The 17,644-nt window shown below is 42.0% G+C and overlaps 1 protein-coding gene across 2 annotated transcripts in view; it reads left to right on the forward strand.

The window, feature by feature from the left end:
- Positions 1–17,644, forward strand: part of pik3c2b (phosphatidylinositol-4-phosphate 3-kinase, catalytic subunit type 2 beta) — a 172,155-nt gene that overhangs the window by 111,810 nt on the left and 42,701 nt on the right. For both annotated transcript variants that reach the window (XM_060845331.1, XM_060845330.1), the window contains 3 exons: positions 10,332–10,520; positions 14,924–15,017; positions 16,231–16,325. In XM_060845331.1, coding sequence (XP_060701314.1) covers positions 10,332–10,520; positions 14,924–15,017; positions 16,231–16,325 — 378 coding nt within the window. The remainder of the gene's footprint in view (positions 1–10,331; positions 10,521–14,923; positions 15,018–16,230; positions 16,326–17,644) is intronic.

A 17,644-nucleotide genomic window follows, 5' to 3' on the forward strand; every position in this document is an offset into this window, starting at 1 on the left:
TTCTTGTCTGAGGGCTGTTCATCTGTGAAATTAACTTCCTCAAAGTAATTATCTTCCTCAATGAACTCAAATGCTGAATATAGGATTAAAGACAGGATTCTTGGCAGTGTGGAGGAACAGAGGGATCTTGGTGTGCAAGTACATTGATCCCTCAAAGTTGCCACCCAAGTGGATAGGGTTATTTAGAAAAAAATATGTTGTTTCGGCTTTCATTAACGGGGATCGAGTTTCAGAGCCTACCTGTCCCTGGTGAGACCACACTTGGAATATTGTATCCAGTTCTGGTCACCCTACTATAGGAAAGATACAGAGGCTTTGGAGAGGGTGCAAAGAAGGTTTACCAGGATGCTGCCTGGACTGGAGAGCTTGTCTTATGAAGAAAGGTTGACTAAGCTTGGACTTTTCTCTCTGGAGAGAAGGAGGAAGAGAGGTGACCTGATCGAGGTAAACAAGATAATGAGAGGAATGGATAGAATCAATAGCCAGAGACTTTTCCCCAGGACAGGATTGACTGGTACGAGGGGTCATAGTTTTAAGATATTAGGACAAAGGTATAGAGGGGACGTCAGAGGAAGGTTCTTTACGCAGAGAGTTGTGAATGCATGGAGTGTGTTGCCAATGGTGGTGGTGGAAGCAGAGTCATTAGGGACATTTAAGAGACTGCTGGACGTACACATGGATAGCAGTGTGTTGAGGGGTGCGTAGGTTGTTATTTTGTTTTACATTAGGAGTACCTCTTGGCACAGCATCATAGGCCAAAGGACCTGTTCTGTGCTGTACTTTTCTATGTTCTATGTAATGAAGGTCATGTCATTGAATTTATACAAGACAGAGTTAACTGCATCTTTGATTGATAAAAGTCAAGGATAATGGGGGCAATTATGAAAGTGGGGTTGAGACCACAACAAAATCGTCAGTAATCCTATTAAATGATGGAGCACTTTCGAAGCGTTGAACGATCTGACCGTCCTCCTAAGTTTTATATGGTCTGATGTTTCAGTGATGTACAATGTTGTATTTATACCCAAGCTCTTGTTAGTGGAATATCGTAACAATGACTATAACTATAGCTGACTGAAGTACTCGAGTATAGACCAAGTCAATTTCATGCTCCAGCCACCTTCCTTTTCCACCGCCCTGCCTCCTTTAACTCACTGCCTCTGCTCCATATCAACCAAATTCAAACCCCATCCACAAATGGGGCATGCATTGGAAAATACCTTTACCATGCATAATTAATCAGATTTTTGCAATATGATTAGTTTCCAACACAATACATTCCGCACTTCAATTCTAAACATCTGGGTGTAATTTCTAATTAATTAAAGGTACATTGTCCACATCATCCAACTTGACTTAAATTGTGGGCAGCTTCATTTATTGGAGTCTCCATAATCACAGGCTTCGTTAACCATGATACCATAGTTACAGGCTCCATAACCCATAGAAGCATTGTCCACCATACCCAAAGTGCCACCTGTGGTATTTCTTGTTTGATCTACAGTTGTACGTTTAAATTCCTTTTTGCACAGAGCTGTATTAGTTGTTAAGTATACATGTCCTAAATAAACCAGGCTTATCATGCAAATATTTAGTCAGTTTTTCTTTCTTTAAAGAAAGCAATCCTAAATGACATTAATTCCTCAATGACATTCTCTCTCAATTAGTCATTTGGTGTATTGCAACCTAATTTGCACAGGTATTGATCTGATGAATTGCAATAGTTAGTAGATGCAGTGTCTGGATTAGTGGTGCTGGAAGAGCACAGCAGTTCAGGCAGCATCCAAAGTGCAGCGAAATCAACGTTTCAGGCAAAAGCCTTTTGCCTGAAACGTCGATTTCGGTACAATTTGGATGCTGCCTGAACTGCTGTGCTCTTCCAGCACCACTAATCCAGAATCTGGTCTCCAGCATCTGCAGTCATTATTTTTACCTTGTTGATTTTAACCCTACTGCGAATCCTCTTGCAGTGGATGCAGTGTGTTGAGCATAGTGCAGCCTGTCACTGTACTACCCCTGGGTGCGCCTTAGCTGTCCTATTCTTCCCAACTCCCCCACCCCACCCTCCCATCCTCATTCTCATACTCATCCTTTAAGATGTTCCTTCAAAATCAACTTTTAGACCAAGCTTTTGATCACCAGTGTCTTTAAATTTTAGGTTTTGTTTGCTAATGTTGCTGTAAAGTGCTTTAGGACATTTTGCTACTTTAAACGAGTCTTACACATGCAGATTGTTGTTATTGGTAAGTGTGGTACGATTTACAGTGAATAGATGCATTGCGCTATGGGTAAATTAGTGCAAAACAGGAACTGAGGGATTTTTAATGGGGTAAATAAAGGGAATCAATTTCATTAGCAAGAAAGTCAAAAACAGAGGGCACAGATTTAAGATTGTCAACAGAAGAATACGATTTTGTTCAGCAAGTTGCGATGTTCTGGAGCACACTGTTTGAAAGGTAGCAGAGACAAGATTCTGCAGCAACTTCCTGAAGGATTCCAATACAAACCTGAAAAAAAAGTAATAATGCCTCTGCCCTGAAAAAAGGGACAATATCAACTGGCTATGGATAAAAGGGTGTAGGGCTAACTGAGTAGTTCCTAGAGCCAGCATGAATACAGTGAGCCACATGGCTCTTCCTTGTGTTGCATCAGTTTGGTGACTTCTCTGAGGAACTGTAAAGGCTGAAGTAGGCAGCTATTAGGCAAGGAAAAGCTAGTTAGTCAATCTAGCTATTGATCATTAAACACTTTCTGACACTCAACCTTCCTACAGCAATATAAGATCTAGGGGCACAAAACAAATTGCTCACAGCTCCCCTTGTCTCAGAAGGTCAAAACCTGTCTGTGAGATCACATGGACAAAGGCATGTCCATAAAGACACTTGCCTTCTTTACAGCAATAAACAACTGTAGCATTGAGGTAACATTTCTGGTCCCACAGCCTGCATTAATCTCTGAAGGCATGAGTTCAAATCCTACCATCACAGATGGGGACATATACGTTTAATTAATTAATCTGGAATAAATTTCTAATCTCTATAATAATTGAATGACATTACCAGATTTCTGCAAAAAAAAAATCTGGTTCCCTAATGTGACGGGCGAAATTAGCCATCCTCATCTATGTGTGACTCCAGACCCACAATAATATTGAACTCGATTGCTGTCTGAAATAACACAGCAATCTACTCAGTTGTATAAACAGCAATAGGAGTCATTATGCATGTAACTACACACCCCATGGACTGCAATGGTTCAACAAGATAGCTCACCACCACCTTCTTGAGGACAATTTGGGATAGGCAATAAATGCTATCCATATGTGAAGTGTTCACATCCTAAGATCAAAGTCTAGAAGAAATTCTCTGCCCTAGTCAAAAGCTGGTCACTTCTCTCTTGCAGACATGGCATGACCCAGCCTGAAGAACCATACAAAAAATTGTTTTCAAATTTGCTTCATCTGAATGAGAACAGACCCACTCAGTCATTCTATGGATGAATGAATCTATTAAAAATGACATGAAAGGACTTCTGCACAGAGCCTAATGTATGCCTTCCAGAAAAGCAGGAATTGTCAGGTTTAAACAGTTGAGGTCAAGTTTTAACTCTTTGCTGACACTGAAATTTGGTCTTTTTTATTTTTCTTCTTTGTTTCACTTCCTGACTGTTCAGAAAAATCGTTATGGATATTAGATTCCCTACAGCATGGAAACGGGCCCTTCGGCCCAACCAGTCCACATCGGCCCTCTGAAGAGTAACCCACCCAGACCCATTTCCCTCTGACTAATGCACCTAACACCGTGGGGTAATTTAGCTTAGCTAATTCACCTAGTCTGCACATCTTTGGACTGTGGGAGGAAACCGGAGCACCCGGTGGAAACCCAAGCAGACACTGGGCGAATGTCTGTGTGGAGTTTGCACAATCACCTGAGGCTAGAATTGAACCTGGGACCCTGGTGTTGTGAGGCTGCAGTGCTAACCACTGAGCCACTGTGCCACCCTTATGTTTAATACATATTCCCTTTCCTGAAAATTGTTATCCCCTCTTCTCCCCTTCCTTCATATTGGTGTCCAATTCCTCTCTGTAGTACAGATGTTTTCAGTTCCTCCCCTTGCCTTGTTCGTTTGTGATCTATTCATATCATCCAAACTTTGGATGGACATAGAAAATTTTATAAATGCACAGGTCAGCTAATATCTGAAATTGTTCTGAAGATTCCATTCTTGATTTCAGTGCTTCATTAGATATCCCTTCATGCCTTATCCCAACTAAGTTGGATTCTGAATTTTTTCAACTTCTCATTCAAAGGAATAAAGATTCCTTATCTTTATAGTTACTGACTGCACCCATACTTGCTGAGGAACCTTGGGAACACTGATTGTTCATGAATTTATTTTGCAATCACCCCAACACACACAAACAGAGCTGCATTTCAATGAGCTACATCACACTGCAGCACCCAAGAACTACAAAAAGCAGAAAAAAAACCTATACAACATTTTCAAGAAAAACGGGTACCCAATAGACATAATCCCCCGATTCCTCAGAAACAAACCCAAACACAACCAAAAACTGTAGCCACATTACCTTACATCAAAGACATATCAGAAATGACTTCCAGACAACTCAGACCACTTTGTATCATGGTAGCCCACAAACCTACCAACACACTTAAACAGTGACTAATGAACCTAAAGGATCCATTATACCACCAGCAAAACTAACATCATTTACAAGATACCATGCAAGAACTGTTTTTAAAAAAAAAACTACATCGGACAAACTAGCAGGAAATTTTCCACCACGATACATAAACACCAACAGGTCACCAAAAGATACGACCCACTCTCTCTAGTTTCCATATGTACAAAGAAGGACACCACTTTGATTGGGACATCACACACATCTAGGACAGGCAAAACAGAGACATGCATGAGAATTCTTAGGGTCATGGCATTCTAACCAGAACTCCATCAATAAACCCATCGACTTGGATCCTATCTATCGTCCCTTTTTCTTAAAAAAAAAACTGGTAATGACATCACCTACCTTAAGAAACCAAGACCTATAAATAGAGAGGTGGGACATACTACCAGCACTTCACCAGAGACTCTCACTGATGATATTTCCCAGTCATGGAAATGAAATGTCTGAAAACAAACCTTCCAGCTCAGTGAGCTAACTTACAGACAGAATTTAAAGGCTGATATGGGATAGTTGGGTCAGATGGCCTATTTCCATGTTGTAACCTCCGTACATTTCTGTTAATAGCATGGTTAGCTAATTCATGTCCTTCTCCCTTCTGTTTTTGTGTGGGAATTACATTACTGAGCAGTCATAGGAGAGTCATTGGCATCTCTACTTATTAAATATTCTGCATGAATGAGGGGCTGATGACGGCACACACTAGGTTACTGATGTAAATTACTTTTGGCGTTGTCCAGATTTCCTAAGAATCACGAAACCTGGGGTAAATGGCTTTAGTGTGTGAATTGGTGGAATAGGTTTCTGCAATTGTTAACCATTAGGTAGCTGTAAAAATCTTAGTTGGCAACAGTCTGCAATTATGCACTAAATCCTTCATCATTTTGTAGAGATCAAATGGCTAAGGGAAGTCACTAAAACAGGAGATGGGATCAGATGTCTGTGCACTCACCCTGTGGGCTGTAATTAGATCAGCCTATAATATGCCAGGAAAAGAGTGTAATCCAATAACTGCTGACAAACAGGGCCAAGGGCTCACAATGAAGAAACAGACACGTGAGCCTTTGAGTTGTCCAGCTCACTGCTCACCAGCTGGGTTCCTCTCCATGGTCCCCACCTGGTTCTCTTCATACATTAAACGCCAAATTGTAAAGTGAACCTGTGAAGGATTGAAAAACTTGCATTTTGATAGCATCGTCGATAACATTATATAGCACTTTACAGCTGTACGTTTGAAGGGTATTCCCTGTTGTAATGCGGGAAAATGGGGAAAAGCATAGGTCACTTAGCAACGTTAGAGTCATATCAAATGTTCATAGGTGCCAATTGGTATAATTTTCTCACAATGCCCCAGGCAGGTAATACATACCTTATGGTGACTTTGCGTAAAATAGCAGTATTTACTGGAGCTCCATTCTAGCCAATGCATATGCTTGGTATGAAGAAAGTAGAAGGGGTGGGGATTGCTGGAAATAATCTTTTTTGCAGTGCTTTCAAACAATTTTACTGTAGGTATCTTTGCAACTGATATTAGGAAGACCAGGATTTCAAAATACACAACTGTAACAAAGCAGAGGACTGTACCTGACGTAAATGCAGGGTAAATGAAGATATATTGTCTTGATACTGAAGAGTTGTTGACTTATTTGTGGAATAGGCTGCCACCTAGTGTGGGTGATTTTGGTCTCAGCTGCAGCATTGCAGGGACCTGACAGAGAAGCTTCCTTTCAACAAAGAAGAATGTGAGATTTTAAAAAGGAAAAAAGCAGAGTTGACCGCAACGATGATAGTGATTAGAGCAAGAGACGTAGTGTCATAACCATCTACATGTGGCATTTTAGTTTATATCTGTGCCGTTAGTTTATGATGCATGTGCACGTAATTGGTTAATTAAAATCCTGTATATTTTTTGCTTTCTCTATCATCCCTGACCCCTCCTGTTTATGCAGCTTCACTGGTAGGCCAGCTGCAACCCCATCACCCCCCCACCCTCCCGTACCTCCTCGCAATCACTCAGGCCAGCATCAATACAGCCATTTAACTGGACTCGGGGAGAGACAGCTTAATTGACAAGTGCCTGTGAATTTTGCTTTAACTCTAGTGGCCACATTTCTCTTTCCTTTCATCCTGAAGGACAGAAAAGTCCTTCCGTCTCCTGAGAGCATCACAAACAACTTGATTTATTTCATCTTTTTGAAGTTGAAAATAAAAATAATTTTTGTTTAAATGTGTCCTTGGGATGTGCGTGATTTTAGCTAAGCTGCATTTTGTTAACCATTTCAAGTTGTCCTGACCACATCTGAGGGCATTAAGATGCGAATAATTACAATTGGAGCTATGGGCATATCAGAGAGCTGGACTGTCAAGTACTCTTCCTTTTGAGGTGTAGATTTTAATGGCAATATAGCAATTTTGTTTTGTTTTCTACTCTCTAGAATTCATTTCATTCAAATTTGCAACTTGCTATTCTGAGATTTGAACTTTCAACCTTTGGGTACTTAGTATCTGTAAACACAATACTACCTTAAAATTTAACAAAAATAAAATTCCCTCCTTAGATTTCACAGGTGGCTATTCCCCACTTCAGTCCCTCAATTCTCTCTTCTAGTCGGGTTGAGAGTGTGGGCACTGGGCACGGTGTTTCTTGTTGTGGTGCTTCTGATGTGTTAGCTGCTGCAAGGTGCTGTAAGCTATATAAGTTCATGTTTCATGTAATGCTAATCCTGTATTAACTGAAACATCCTCCTAAGGGTTAGTGGAAAAAGCCTTTAGGGAAACTCAGCAAAATAGTATGATTTGTGATTGCTAAATTCAAGGAAACGAATGTGAATTATCAAAGCGAGAATGACAGAGAAATTCAACCACGGAAAAGCCATGAGGTGAAAGAATACTGTCTTCTGTAAATTATTGGTTTTCCATCATTTGAAGCTATTCCCCTGTGCTCCTCTCGTTATTCAAAAGTACAGTGAATGCTCGCTCATTAAGTAAATTTAAGTAGTGGGGAGGCAGATTTTTCATGGTTGAAGGGTTATAGAGAACAGGCAGGTAAGTGGAGTTGAGGCCATGATCATATTTAATGGTGGAGTGGGCCTCAAAGGGCCGAATTGCTCTTTGTTCTTGTTATATCACTTTTAACATGCACAGCCATACGTCTCTATGTGCTCCTCATTCAGATCTGCTCCGCATTTTTGATTTTTGTTGTTTCCAGTGTTCCTTCCTGTGCTTTCATCTGCTAAGGCCCTAAACTCTGGAACTCCACCCATAAACCTCGCTGTCTTTCTACCTCTCCTGTTTTTAAGATTCTCCTTAAACCCACTTCGTTGACCAGGTTTTTGGTCACCTGCCTTAATGTGTCCTTTCGCTGCTTGTTGTTTCTGTTTTTTCTATACTATTATGAAGCATTTTGCACTCCCAAAGTACATTACAGAAGAACATGTTGTAGTTTAAGCAACAACTAAGGAGCCTTAATAAATCCAATTTAAAAATGCTCATGCTGATCTATAAATAATGGGGACGCCTTGGGGTTTGATCCTCAGAATTGGGTTATCTCAGACAGAGTGAAAGCAAGGACCTTAATACTGCTCCCAGCATCCACCCCCAGATCAGAGTGAAGATGAGGAGATTTTGATTAAATCAGTCAGGGTAGGTGCTTTTGATCATTGTCTCTGACACCAGTTGAAAGTTGTTTGGATTCCCCCAATCTGACTTCTGATTGCAGTCACCCTAAGTTCCCCTCCCCAGGCATAATTCTGCAAATGGCAATGATCAACTGCTGGTGGACAGCATATGGTGAAAGGTAATGCCATGAGGTAAAGGAAGGGGCATGTCCAAGACTGGAGAAATTGTGCTTTTGTTTTCCATATTCCTTTGCAACACTGGGATTAATGTAGTGGTAATTGATCACTTTTTTTGATTAGATTAGACTTGCAGTGTGGAAACAGGCCCTCCGGCCCAACAAGTCCACACCGACCCGCCGAAGCGCAACCCACCCATACCCCTACATTTACCCCTTACCTAACACTACGGGCAATTTAGCTTGGCCAATTCACCTGACCCGCACATCTTTGGACTGTGGGAGGAAACCGGAGCACCCGGAGGAAACCCACGCAGACACGGGGAGAACGTGCAAACTCCACACAGTCGCCTGAGTCGGGAATTGAACCCGGGTCTACAGGCGCTGTGAGGCAGCAGTGCTAACCACTGTGCCACCGTGCCGCCCAATTGTCAATTGGGTTGACAATGCTCAAATAGTTCCTGTAGTTCAGCGCCTCTTGTCTAGCAATGATGAGAAGCTGCAATGATGCCACAGTTATGATGATTATGAAAGGAAAGTATTTAGCACAGCTTGAAAGTTGCAGTTGCAATTGGAAGGGCTAGTGAAACCAGAGACATGGAACAGCTGGCTTGCAATAGACAACTGAAAATTACTTTTGTCAAAATTACCATGGTCCAAATTTATGTGAAGATTTGTAGAGCCAACTTAAGTCTTTTCCATTAAAAATATATTTTATCATACCAAGGGTAATGTACCATGGTGTAACATTCTGAGTTAAAGACCTGTTTCTTCAATTCTCTTGAACAAGAAGTTTGGAGGATTTGAGCTATAGGGAGAGATTGAATAGGCTGGAGCTGTTTTCCCTGGAACATCGGAGGCTGAGGGGTGACCTTATAGAGATTTATAAAATCATGAAGGGCAGGGATAGGATAAACAGACAAGGTCTTTTCCTGGGGTGGGGGGCCTCCAGAATGAGGAGGAATAGGTTTAGGGTGAGGGGAAAAGATGTAAAAGGGACCTAAGTGTCAATGTTTTCATGCAGAGGGTGGTGCGTGTATGGAATGAGCTGCCAGAGATAGTGGTGGAGGCTGGTACCACTGCAGCATTTAAAAGGCATCTGGCTGGGTACATGAATAGGAAGGATTCGAAGGGATATGGGCTAGGTGCTGGCAAATGGCAATAGATTAGGTTAGAATATCTGGGCGTCATGGACATGTTGGACCGAAGGGTCTGTTTCTGTGCTGTATACCTTGACTCTCTGTCCTTTGCAGATTGCTTTGGTCATAGTGCTGCCTTACTACGCAGACCTGAGGCAGGAAGAGTTACTGCAGTTGTATGGTACAAGTAGGCCCCTGGCGTATTGTATCTCCGGGTGAGGAGTTAACATTAATAGAGAGGTGGGTTGCAAGAATAAATTCATTTAACTTTATAACGAAGGAAAGATGAGTTCATTTCCTTTATATAGAATGGAACTTGTTCAATTCAAATGGACTTCATGCTGACTTCTAGGAAACCATTTGCTATAATTAGATTTGGGTCCATTAATATTCCCAGTGCTGGTGTAAGCCCTTGCTTTGATTGCTGGTAATCTGTCCTTTGGTGTAACCTTCCACATGGATTCAGATTAGTGCCCTACAGTTTCCTGTTTTTGAACTTTCCAGCAACAAGTCTGACCTTCATTAAGGATATACAGCTGAAAGGTCTCCGGTGTTGCTTCCATTCTCTGGTTACTCTAAGGACATCTGCAGCCAGATGGTTATGTGCAGTGATATTGTTATGTCTTTGGTGTCTGCTGCTGACAGATTACCACCCTCCATTTCTCTTGGCCCCATCCTCCTCCACCCATTGCAGGCTGACAGAAGTAGACAAAAAGTTGCTGTGGGAGAAGCGATATTACTGTCACACAGAATGCAGCTGCCTGCCTCTGGTGCTTGCCAGCGCCCCCAGCTGGGAGTGGGCCTGCCTGCCTGATATCTACACCCTCCTCAAGCAATGGAATTGTCTCAGCCATCTGGATGCTTTGGGTCTTCTTCATGCTACGTAAGTGTTACAGCAGCATAAATTTGAACAGATGACAGTTTGTGCCCCACAGCTTCATGGCCAGTTAACTGTATTTAAAAAGTAATCTGGCAGTGACCATTTGGACCATCTACCTCTGTTATTCCGAAACTGGGGAGGTGGAGGGAAGGAAAAAGACTTTCATTTGTAAAGCAAAGTCAGAATCGTCAGATATCCCAGACTACTTCATATCCAAGTCAAAAAGTATGGTGCTGGATAAACACAGCCGATCAGGCAGCATCCACAGAGCAGGAGAGTCGACGTTTTGAGCATAAGCATCAGGAATCCTGATGAAGAGCTTATACTTGAAACGTCAACTCTCCTGCTCTGCGGATGCTCCCTGACCAGCTGTGCTTTTCCAGAATGACATTTTTTGACTCTGATCTCCAGCATCTGCAGTCCTCACTTTCTGCTACTTCATATCCAGTGAAGCATTTCTGATGAGTCATTCTTTTTGTGATGTAACACTTGTGGCTGGTGGTTGTGCGCAGCATGCTCCCACATGCAGCCATGTGATAACAACCAGATAATCTGTCCATGTGATTGAGGAATGAATTATGGCCACAGCACTTGAAATAACACCACTACAGTTCTAAATGTTGTTGCATCCACCTGTGAGGGGATTTAGGGCCTCTATTTAATGTCACATCTGAAAGCCTGCCTCTTTGGCAGTGCAGCCCTCCCTCAGTTTTGCACTTAGTTTCATTATTGATGGTGCTCAAATGCAGGAGTGGATCTTGAACTCAGTATCTTGCAATTCAAAGGCAAGTCTACTGATATTTAAGCCACACGTAATACATTAAACTGACCCATTTAATGGTTTATTTCAACAACCATTTATGTGTACATGCTTGTGTACTTCACATTTAACATTCACCACAGATGTTGTGAATAACAGAGTACATTGATAAACTCCACAACAACGAATGCTAATGAAATAACTAACCAGCAATAAATGGACATAAGCAATTTTTAATCTTTTGAAGAGGAACACCTACTATCATGTTGTCTAATGAGTGGGGGACGCATAATTTCGGCCCTTCTATCTGTGGAATCTCCTTTGGTATTCAAATCCTTTGAGTACATTCCATTTCTCCAATTCTGAACCAAAAACCAAAATTGCTGGAAAGCCTCAGTGGGTCTGGCAGATAGGTGGAGAGAAATCAGAGTTGATATTTGGGTTCAGTGACTTCCTCAGAACCCCTGGATTAGTGGTGCTGGAAGAGCACAGCAGTTCAGGCAGCATCCAAAGTGCAGCAAAATCGACGTTTCGGGCAAAAACCCTTCATTCCTGATGAAGGGCTTTTGCCCAAAACATTGATTTTGCTGCCCTTTGGATGCTGCCTGAACTGCTGTGCTCTTCCAATGCCACTAATCCAGAATCTGGTTTCCAGCATCTGCAGTCATTGTTTTTTACCTCCTTCCTCAGAACCCCTGTCCAGTTGTGGCCTTGTTTGTGTCCTATTTCCTTCAAAGTATGGTGTCTACAGAGGTTCCTGAGCTCTGGAATTCCTTCCCTGAATCTCCCCACCTCTTCATGATTCTTAAAACCTATGTCCTTGAGCAAGCCTTTAAGTCACCTGTTCTGAATTGAGTTGAATTTAATATATTGTCACGTGTACTGAGGCATAGTGAAAAACTTTGTCTTGTGAGCAATACAAGCAGATCAGAGTTAAGTAGCATAGATAAACAGCGGCAAAAACAAAAAAACAGGTACAGGTGAATGTTAAGAGTTGGTGAGTCCATTTAGTATTCTAACAGCAGTAGGGTAGAAACTGTTGCAAAACCGGCTGGTGCGTGTTCAGACTTCTGTACCTTGTTCCCAATGATAGAGGCTGTAGAAAAACATTGCCAGGGTGGGATGGATCTTTGAGAATGCTGGAGGCCTTTCCTTGACAGCGGGCCTGGTAGATGAATCATAGAGATGTGAGGTTGGCCTTTGTGATTGTCCGGGCTGAATTCACCACTCTCTGTAACAGTCTCCAATCTTGAATGGTACAGTTGCCATACCAGGGACTGATACATCCAGACAGAATGTTCTCGATGGCGCACCTATAGAAGTTGGCCAAATTCACCGTTATGCCAAATTTCCTCAGCTGCCTGAGGAAGAAGAGACGTTGTTGGGCCTTTGTAACCAGTGCGTCCACATGAAGAGTCCAAGAAAGCTTGTTGTGGATGACCACTCCCAGGAACTTGACACTCTCCACTCGTTCCACCTCTGTGCTATTAATGTGTAGGGGGACATGAGTAACGTCTCACCGAAAGTCAATAATAAGTCCTTGGTTTTGCTGGCATTGAGAGCTAGGTTCTTTTCAGAGCACCATTTTTCCAGGTCTTCCACCTCCCATCTTTAGTCTGTTTCATCGCCATCTGAGATTCGACCGACTATGGTGGTGTCATCAGTAAACTTGTAAATGGCATTAGCCTGGTATTTGATGACGCAGTGAGTACAATAGAGGGCTGAGAACGCACCCCTGGGGGGGTCCAGCGTTGAGTGTTAGTGAGGATAAAATATTGTCCACAATCTTCACTGATAGTGGCCTGTGGATCAGGAAACTGAGGATCCAGTTGCAGAGAGTGGGACTTAGTGCGAAGTCACTAAGTTTAGTAATCAGTCTCGTGGGGATAATAGTGTTGAAGGCTGAACTGTAGTCAATGAGTAGGATTCTTACGTAGCTGTTCTTGGTGTCAAGATGTTTTAGGGAGGAGTGAAGGGCAAGCGATAAGGCATCTGACGTGGATCTGTTGGTCCGATAGGCAAATTAGGGTGGGTCGAGAGTAGTGGGTATGCTGGAGTTGATCAATTCTATGACCAGCCTTCCAAAGCACTTCATGACCACTGAAGTTAGGGCCACTGGGCAGTCGTCATTGAGACATGCTGCATAGCCACCTTAGGCACAGGATGATGCTGGCCCTCTTAAAACAGGCAGGGGCAGTGGCCTACTCCAGGGAGAGGTTGAAGATGTCCAAGAAAACCTCTGCCAGTTGATTTGCGCATCTCTGCGTGCATGGCCTGGCACTCTGTCTAGTCCTATCGCTTTTCTTGGATTCATATGAGTCCAATGCAGTGACTGTGGGATAGGTTCGTAAGGACTTCTCTGAATTGGTGTTACCTCTCCGCTAAAATTCTGCTCGAAATGAGTAGAGAAGGCATTGGGAGGGATGTCTCACCATCTGCTATCTTGCCTCTTTTTAGAACCTGTGATGCCATTCAGTCCTTGCCATAGTCACCAGGTGTCTATCTGGGTCTCTAACATCTCCTGCTGTGGTTCATTGTCAATTTTTGTCTGACAGAAATGTGCAACTGCATAAAGTGTCAGATTTGACACTCCATTTGTGCTGTTAGCTGGTTGTCAAAACAAGAGGCAATAACAAGGAAGAGAAAAATGAACCTGGGATTCCAGTGTCCAGTCACTTCCGGTGAAAATGAACTTTTGTATGATTTTTGGATAATGACCACATCAAGCAAGACTGAGAACTGTACAATTGTCAAAGGCTTGCCAACTCCCACACAGAATAAAGGGCCTTGTTCAAGGAACAAGAAAATTCCTATGGAATTGTCCCAATGAAGGATAAAGTGAGGTCTGCAGATGCTGGAGATCAGAGCTGAAAATGTGTTGCTGGAAAGGCACAGCAGGTCAGGCAGCATTCAAGGAACAGGAGATTCGACGTTTCGGGCATTCGACGTTCCTGAAGAAGGGCTTATGCCCGAAACGTCGAATCTCCTGTTCCTTGGATGTTGCCTGACCTGCTGCGCTTTTCCAGCAACACATTTTCAGCTCCCAATGAAGGATGCCATGAAAAACATACGGGAGATAATAGGTGAGCAGATAAACATAAGGATAAAGCAGCAATCCTTCTGCACATTCAGCAGTAGTAATAAAGAGAGAGAGAGATTTTTAATATTAGCAGGTGGTGTTCAGGTACTGGCAGTCTTTGAAATAAGAGTTAGAAATAGGGTGAAGCCATTCTACTCCCTGAGCCTGTTCTGCTTTTTAAGTAGGTCATGGCTGATCTATAATTTAAATTTATCTCGCTGTTTTGATTCCAATTTCCTTATTACCATTGGCAAAAGACAAATCTATGAATCTCTACTTACCTACTTTCAATTAACCTTTCCACTTCTCCTGGTGTTGGGGGGGGTGTAGGCTTCCAGATTTACACAACTCTTTGTGTGAGAAAGTATATTTCTTGCTATCACCCCCGGTTTGTCTTTGAAAACTTTAAATCATTTGAAACACTCTAGTGAGATCACCCTTTTAATCATGTATGTCAAAAGGATTCAGGCCACATTTGTATAACAAGTACTGATGGCTAAGCCAATGTCATATGTACATGATGATGATTTTTCCTACTCATAATACTAGCTCTTTGTTTTTATTCAGATTTCCTGATCAGGAGCTGCGCCGCACTGCAGTGCATTGGATGGAAACAATGTCCACATCAGAACTGGTGGACTTCCTACCTCAATTAGTACAAGTGAGTATTGTATGACCTCACAACCTGAAATTAACTTTTTGTCTATTTGATCAATGTTCTGTGGCACTGCAGGATTGAGGGGCTTGAATAGCAAATGATGAATTAAGACCAAGTGGAATCTTCAGGTGAAGCAGCACTGTTGGCCCAGTGTTTGCAGAAAATGCCATCTTCTGATCTTTCATTTTACTTCCATTATAAATTCCTGTATTCACATTGGAAATGGGGGTGCCTTTGTAAACTGGCACATTGTAGTTACACTCTCTTACCAAAGTGCACCATTTTAATATTAATTAATCACTAATCAAATTCATTTTGTGATTCTTCATCTTCATCACCTAATGTTCCTGTTTACCTGAAAGATGCTATTATGGAAATTTCCAGCTGGATAATAGCTTGCTGCAGTTAGGTTTGTACCTTTAGTTTAAACACTTCCTTGTCACATTGAGACACCAAAATCAGACCTGACTGCAAGAATTATAGCAAACAAAGAAAATCAGTCATTCTTTGAAAAAAAGGAACACAGATAAATTTCATATGGTAAGCAGACTTTGGCTTGTCTGCCCAACCACAACTGGCCACATAAGAGCTGAATGTTTCTTCAGTCTACATTTAAGACAATGAGGAAGTGTTCAGAAAAGATTTATAAGAATGTTGCCAGGGTTGGAGGGTTTGAGCCATAGGGAGAGGCTGAACAGGCTGAGGCTATTTTCCCTAGAATGTCAGAGGCTGAAGGGTGACCTTATAGAGGGTTATAAAATCATGAGCAGCATGGGTAGTTTAAATAGATGAGGTATTTTCCCCAGTGTGGGGGAGTTCAGAACTAGAAGGCACAGCTTTAAAGTGAGAGGGGAAAGATTAAAAAGGGACCTAAGGGGCAACCTTTTCAAGTAGAAGGTGGTGCATGTATAGAATGAGCTGCCAGAGGAAGTGATGGTGGCTGGTACAATTATAACATTTAAAAAGCATCTGGATGGGTATATGATTAGGAAGTATTTAGAGGGAAATGGGATAAATGCTGGCAAATGGGACTAGATTAATGTAGGATATCTGGTCGGCATGGAAGGGTTGGGCCGAAGGGTCTGTTTCCGTGCTGTACATCTCTGACTCTAGATGGGCCTTCATTGCAGTCAGGATGATCTAGCTTCAGAGAGGCAGTGCCCTAGATTGAGTGATTTACATTGATGTGACCTATGCTTTTGTTTTTATCTTGCAGGCCTTGAAGTTTGAATGTTACTTGGACAGCCCCCTGGTGAGGTTTCTGATGCGGAGAGCAATCTGCGATGTGAAAATCGCCCATTATTTTTACTGGTACATAAAGCAAACTGTTCTGTCAAGCTATGCCACTTTGGAGCATTAATGAAAATATCGAGCCCCGTAGTAATTTTAACCTGCAAAAGTGATTGGATTTGATTTGTTTAGAGGTTAAAGACGAAACATTTGAGACAGGAACTAAACTGCCCAGTTCTGGTTTTAATGGAATCAGTCAACCATTCCACTCGCAGGAGATAAATTTTGCATTGAAACCTTTTAAGGAGGCTATCTGCCTGCATTGTAATTATTCTGTTTTCAACTGTAGTCAACTGGCGTTGCCCTGACCATGGGAAGGAAACTCAACAGGTAAAAGGGTGTGAAAAGGACTGATCCCATTAATAAGAGCCTTATTCACATTGTTCCACCTCCTCTCCAATATAATCAGCAGAAAGGTCTTAATGAATAGACATCAGATGAAGATTGCAAAGTTAATTCTCATGGGCTGGCAATTGAAGAGTTGATAATCTGTTTTGAGGCATTGTAGGGGGCACTAATGTCTGTAAAGCTAAAAGATGCAAAGAACCTGATGCTGTCTGCTGAAAACAGCTGGTGCATATTGCTAATCTCTTCCCGAACATCATTAGCGTGGCCAACATTTGTTGTCCATCTATAATTGCCCTTGACCTGCTTTCTTGAATCATTGCATTGTGTGGAAGACCCAGTTTTATTAATAAGAGAGTTTGAGGAATTTGATCCAATGGCAATGAAAAAATAGTCATAGAGCTCCAAGCCAGGGTCTTTTTATTTTTGGGAAGGGAACTTGAGGTGTTGATGTTCCCAGGCATCTGCTGCCCTTGTCAGTCTAAGTGCTAGAGATCGTAGGTTTAGAAGGCGGTATCAAAGGAGCATTTGTGACTGGATTTACTACATCTTGCAGATGATAGACCGTGCTACCACTGTGCATTGATGATGGAGGGACTGAATGTTTAAGTTAGTAGACGGGATGCTGATTAGATGAGACTGTTTCATTCTGAACATTTTGAGCTCCTTGGTTCAGGAAAGTGACACTGCTTTGTGGATGCTGGGAATGCGTTGGGGAGTTAATTGCTTCAGAATTCCTGGCAGCTGATCTGCTCTTGAAGCCGCAGTATTTAAATGGATGGTTCAGTAATATCTGATTGATGCTAATTGCCAGAATGTTATTGATGTAGGATTTATTGATACTAATGTTATTGTATATCACAAAGAGATGTTCAGATCTCTCTTGTTGAAGATTGTCATTGCCTAGCATTTGTATGGTGTGGCTGTTACTGACTACTTCTCAACACAATACTGGATATTATCTGGAGCTTGCTGTATATATTAACTTGAACTGC

Source organism: Hemiscyllium ocellatum, chromosome 26, assembly GCF_020745735.1.
Source record: "Hemiscyllium ocellatum isolate sHemOce1 chromosome 26, sHemOce1.pat.X.cur, whole genome shotgun sequence".
NCBI lineage: Eukaryota > Metazoa > Chordata > Chondrichthyes > Orectolobiformes > Hemiscylliidae > Hemiscyllium > Hemiscyllium ocellatum.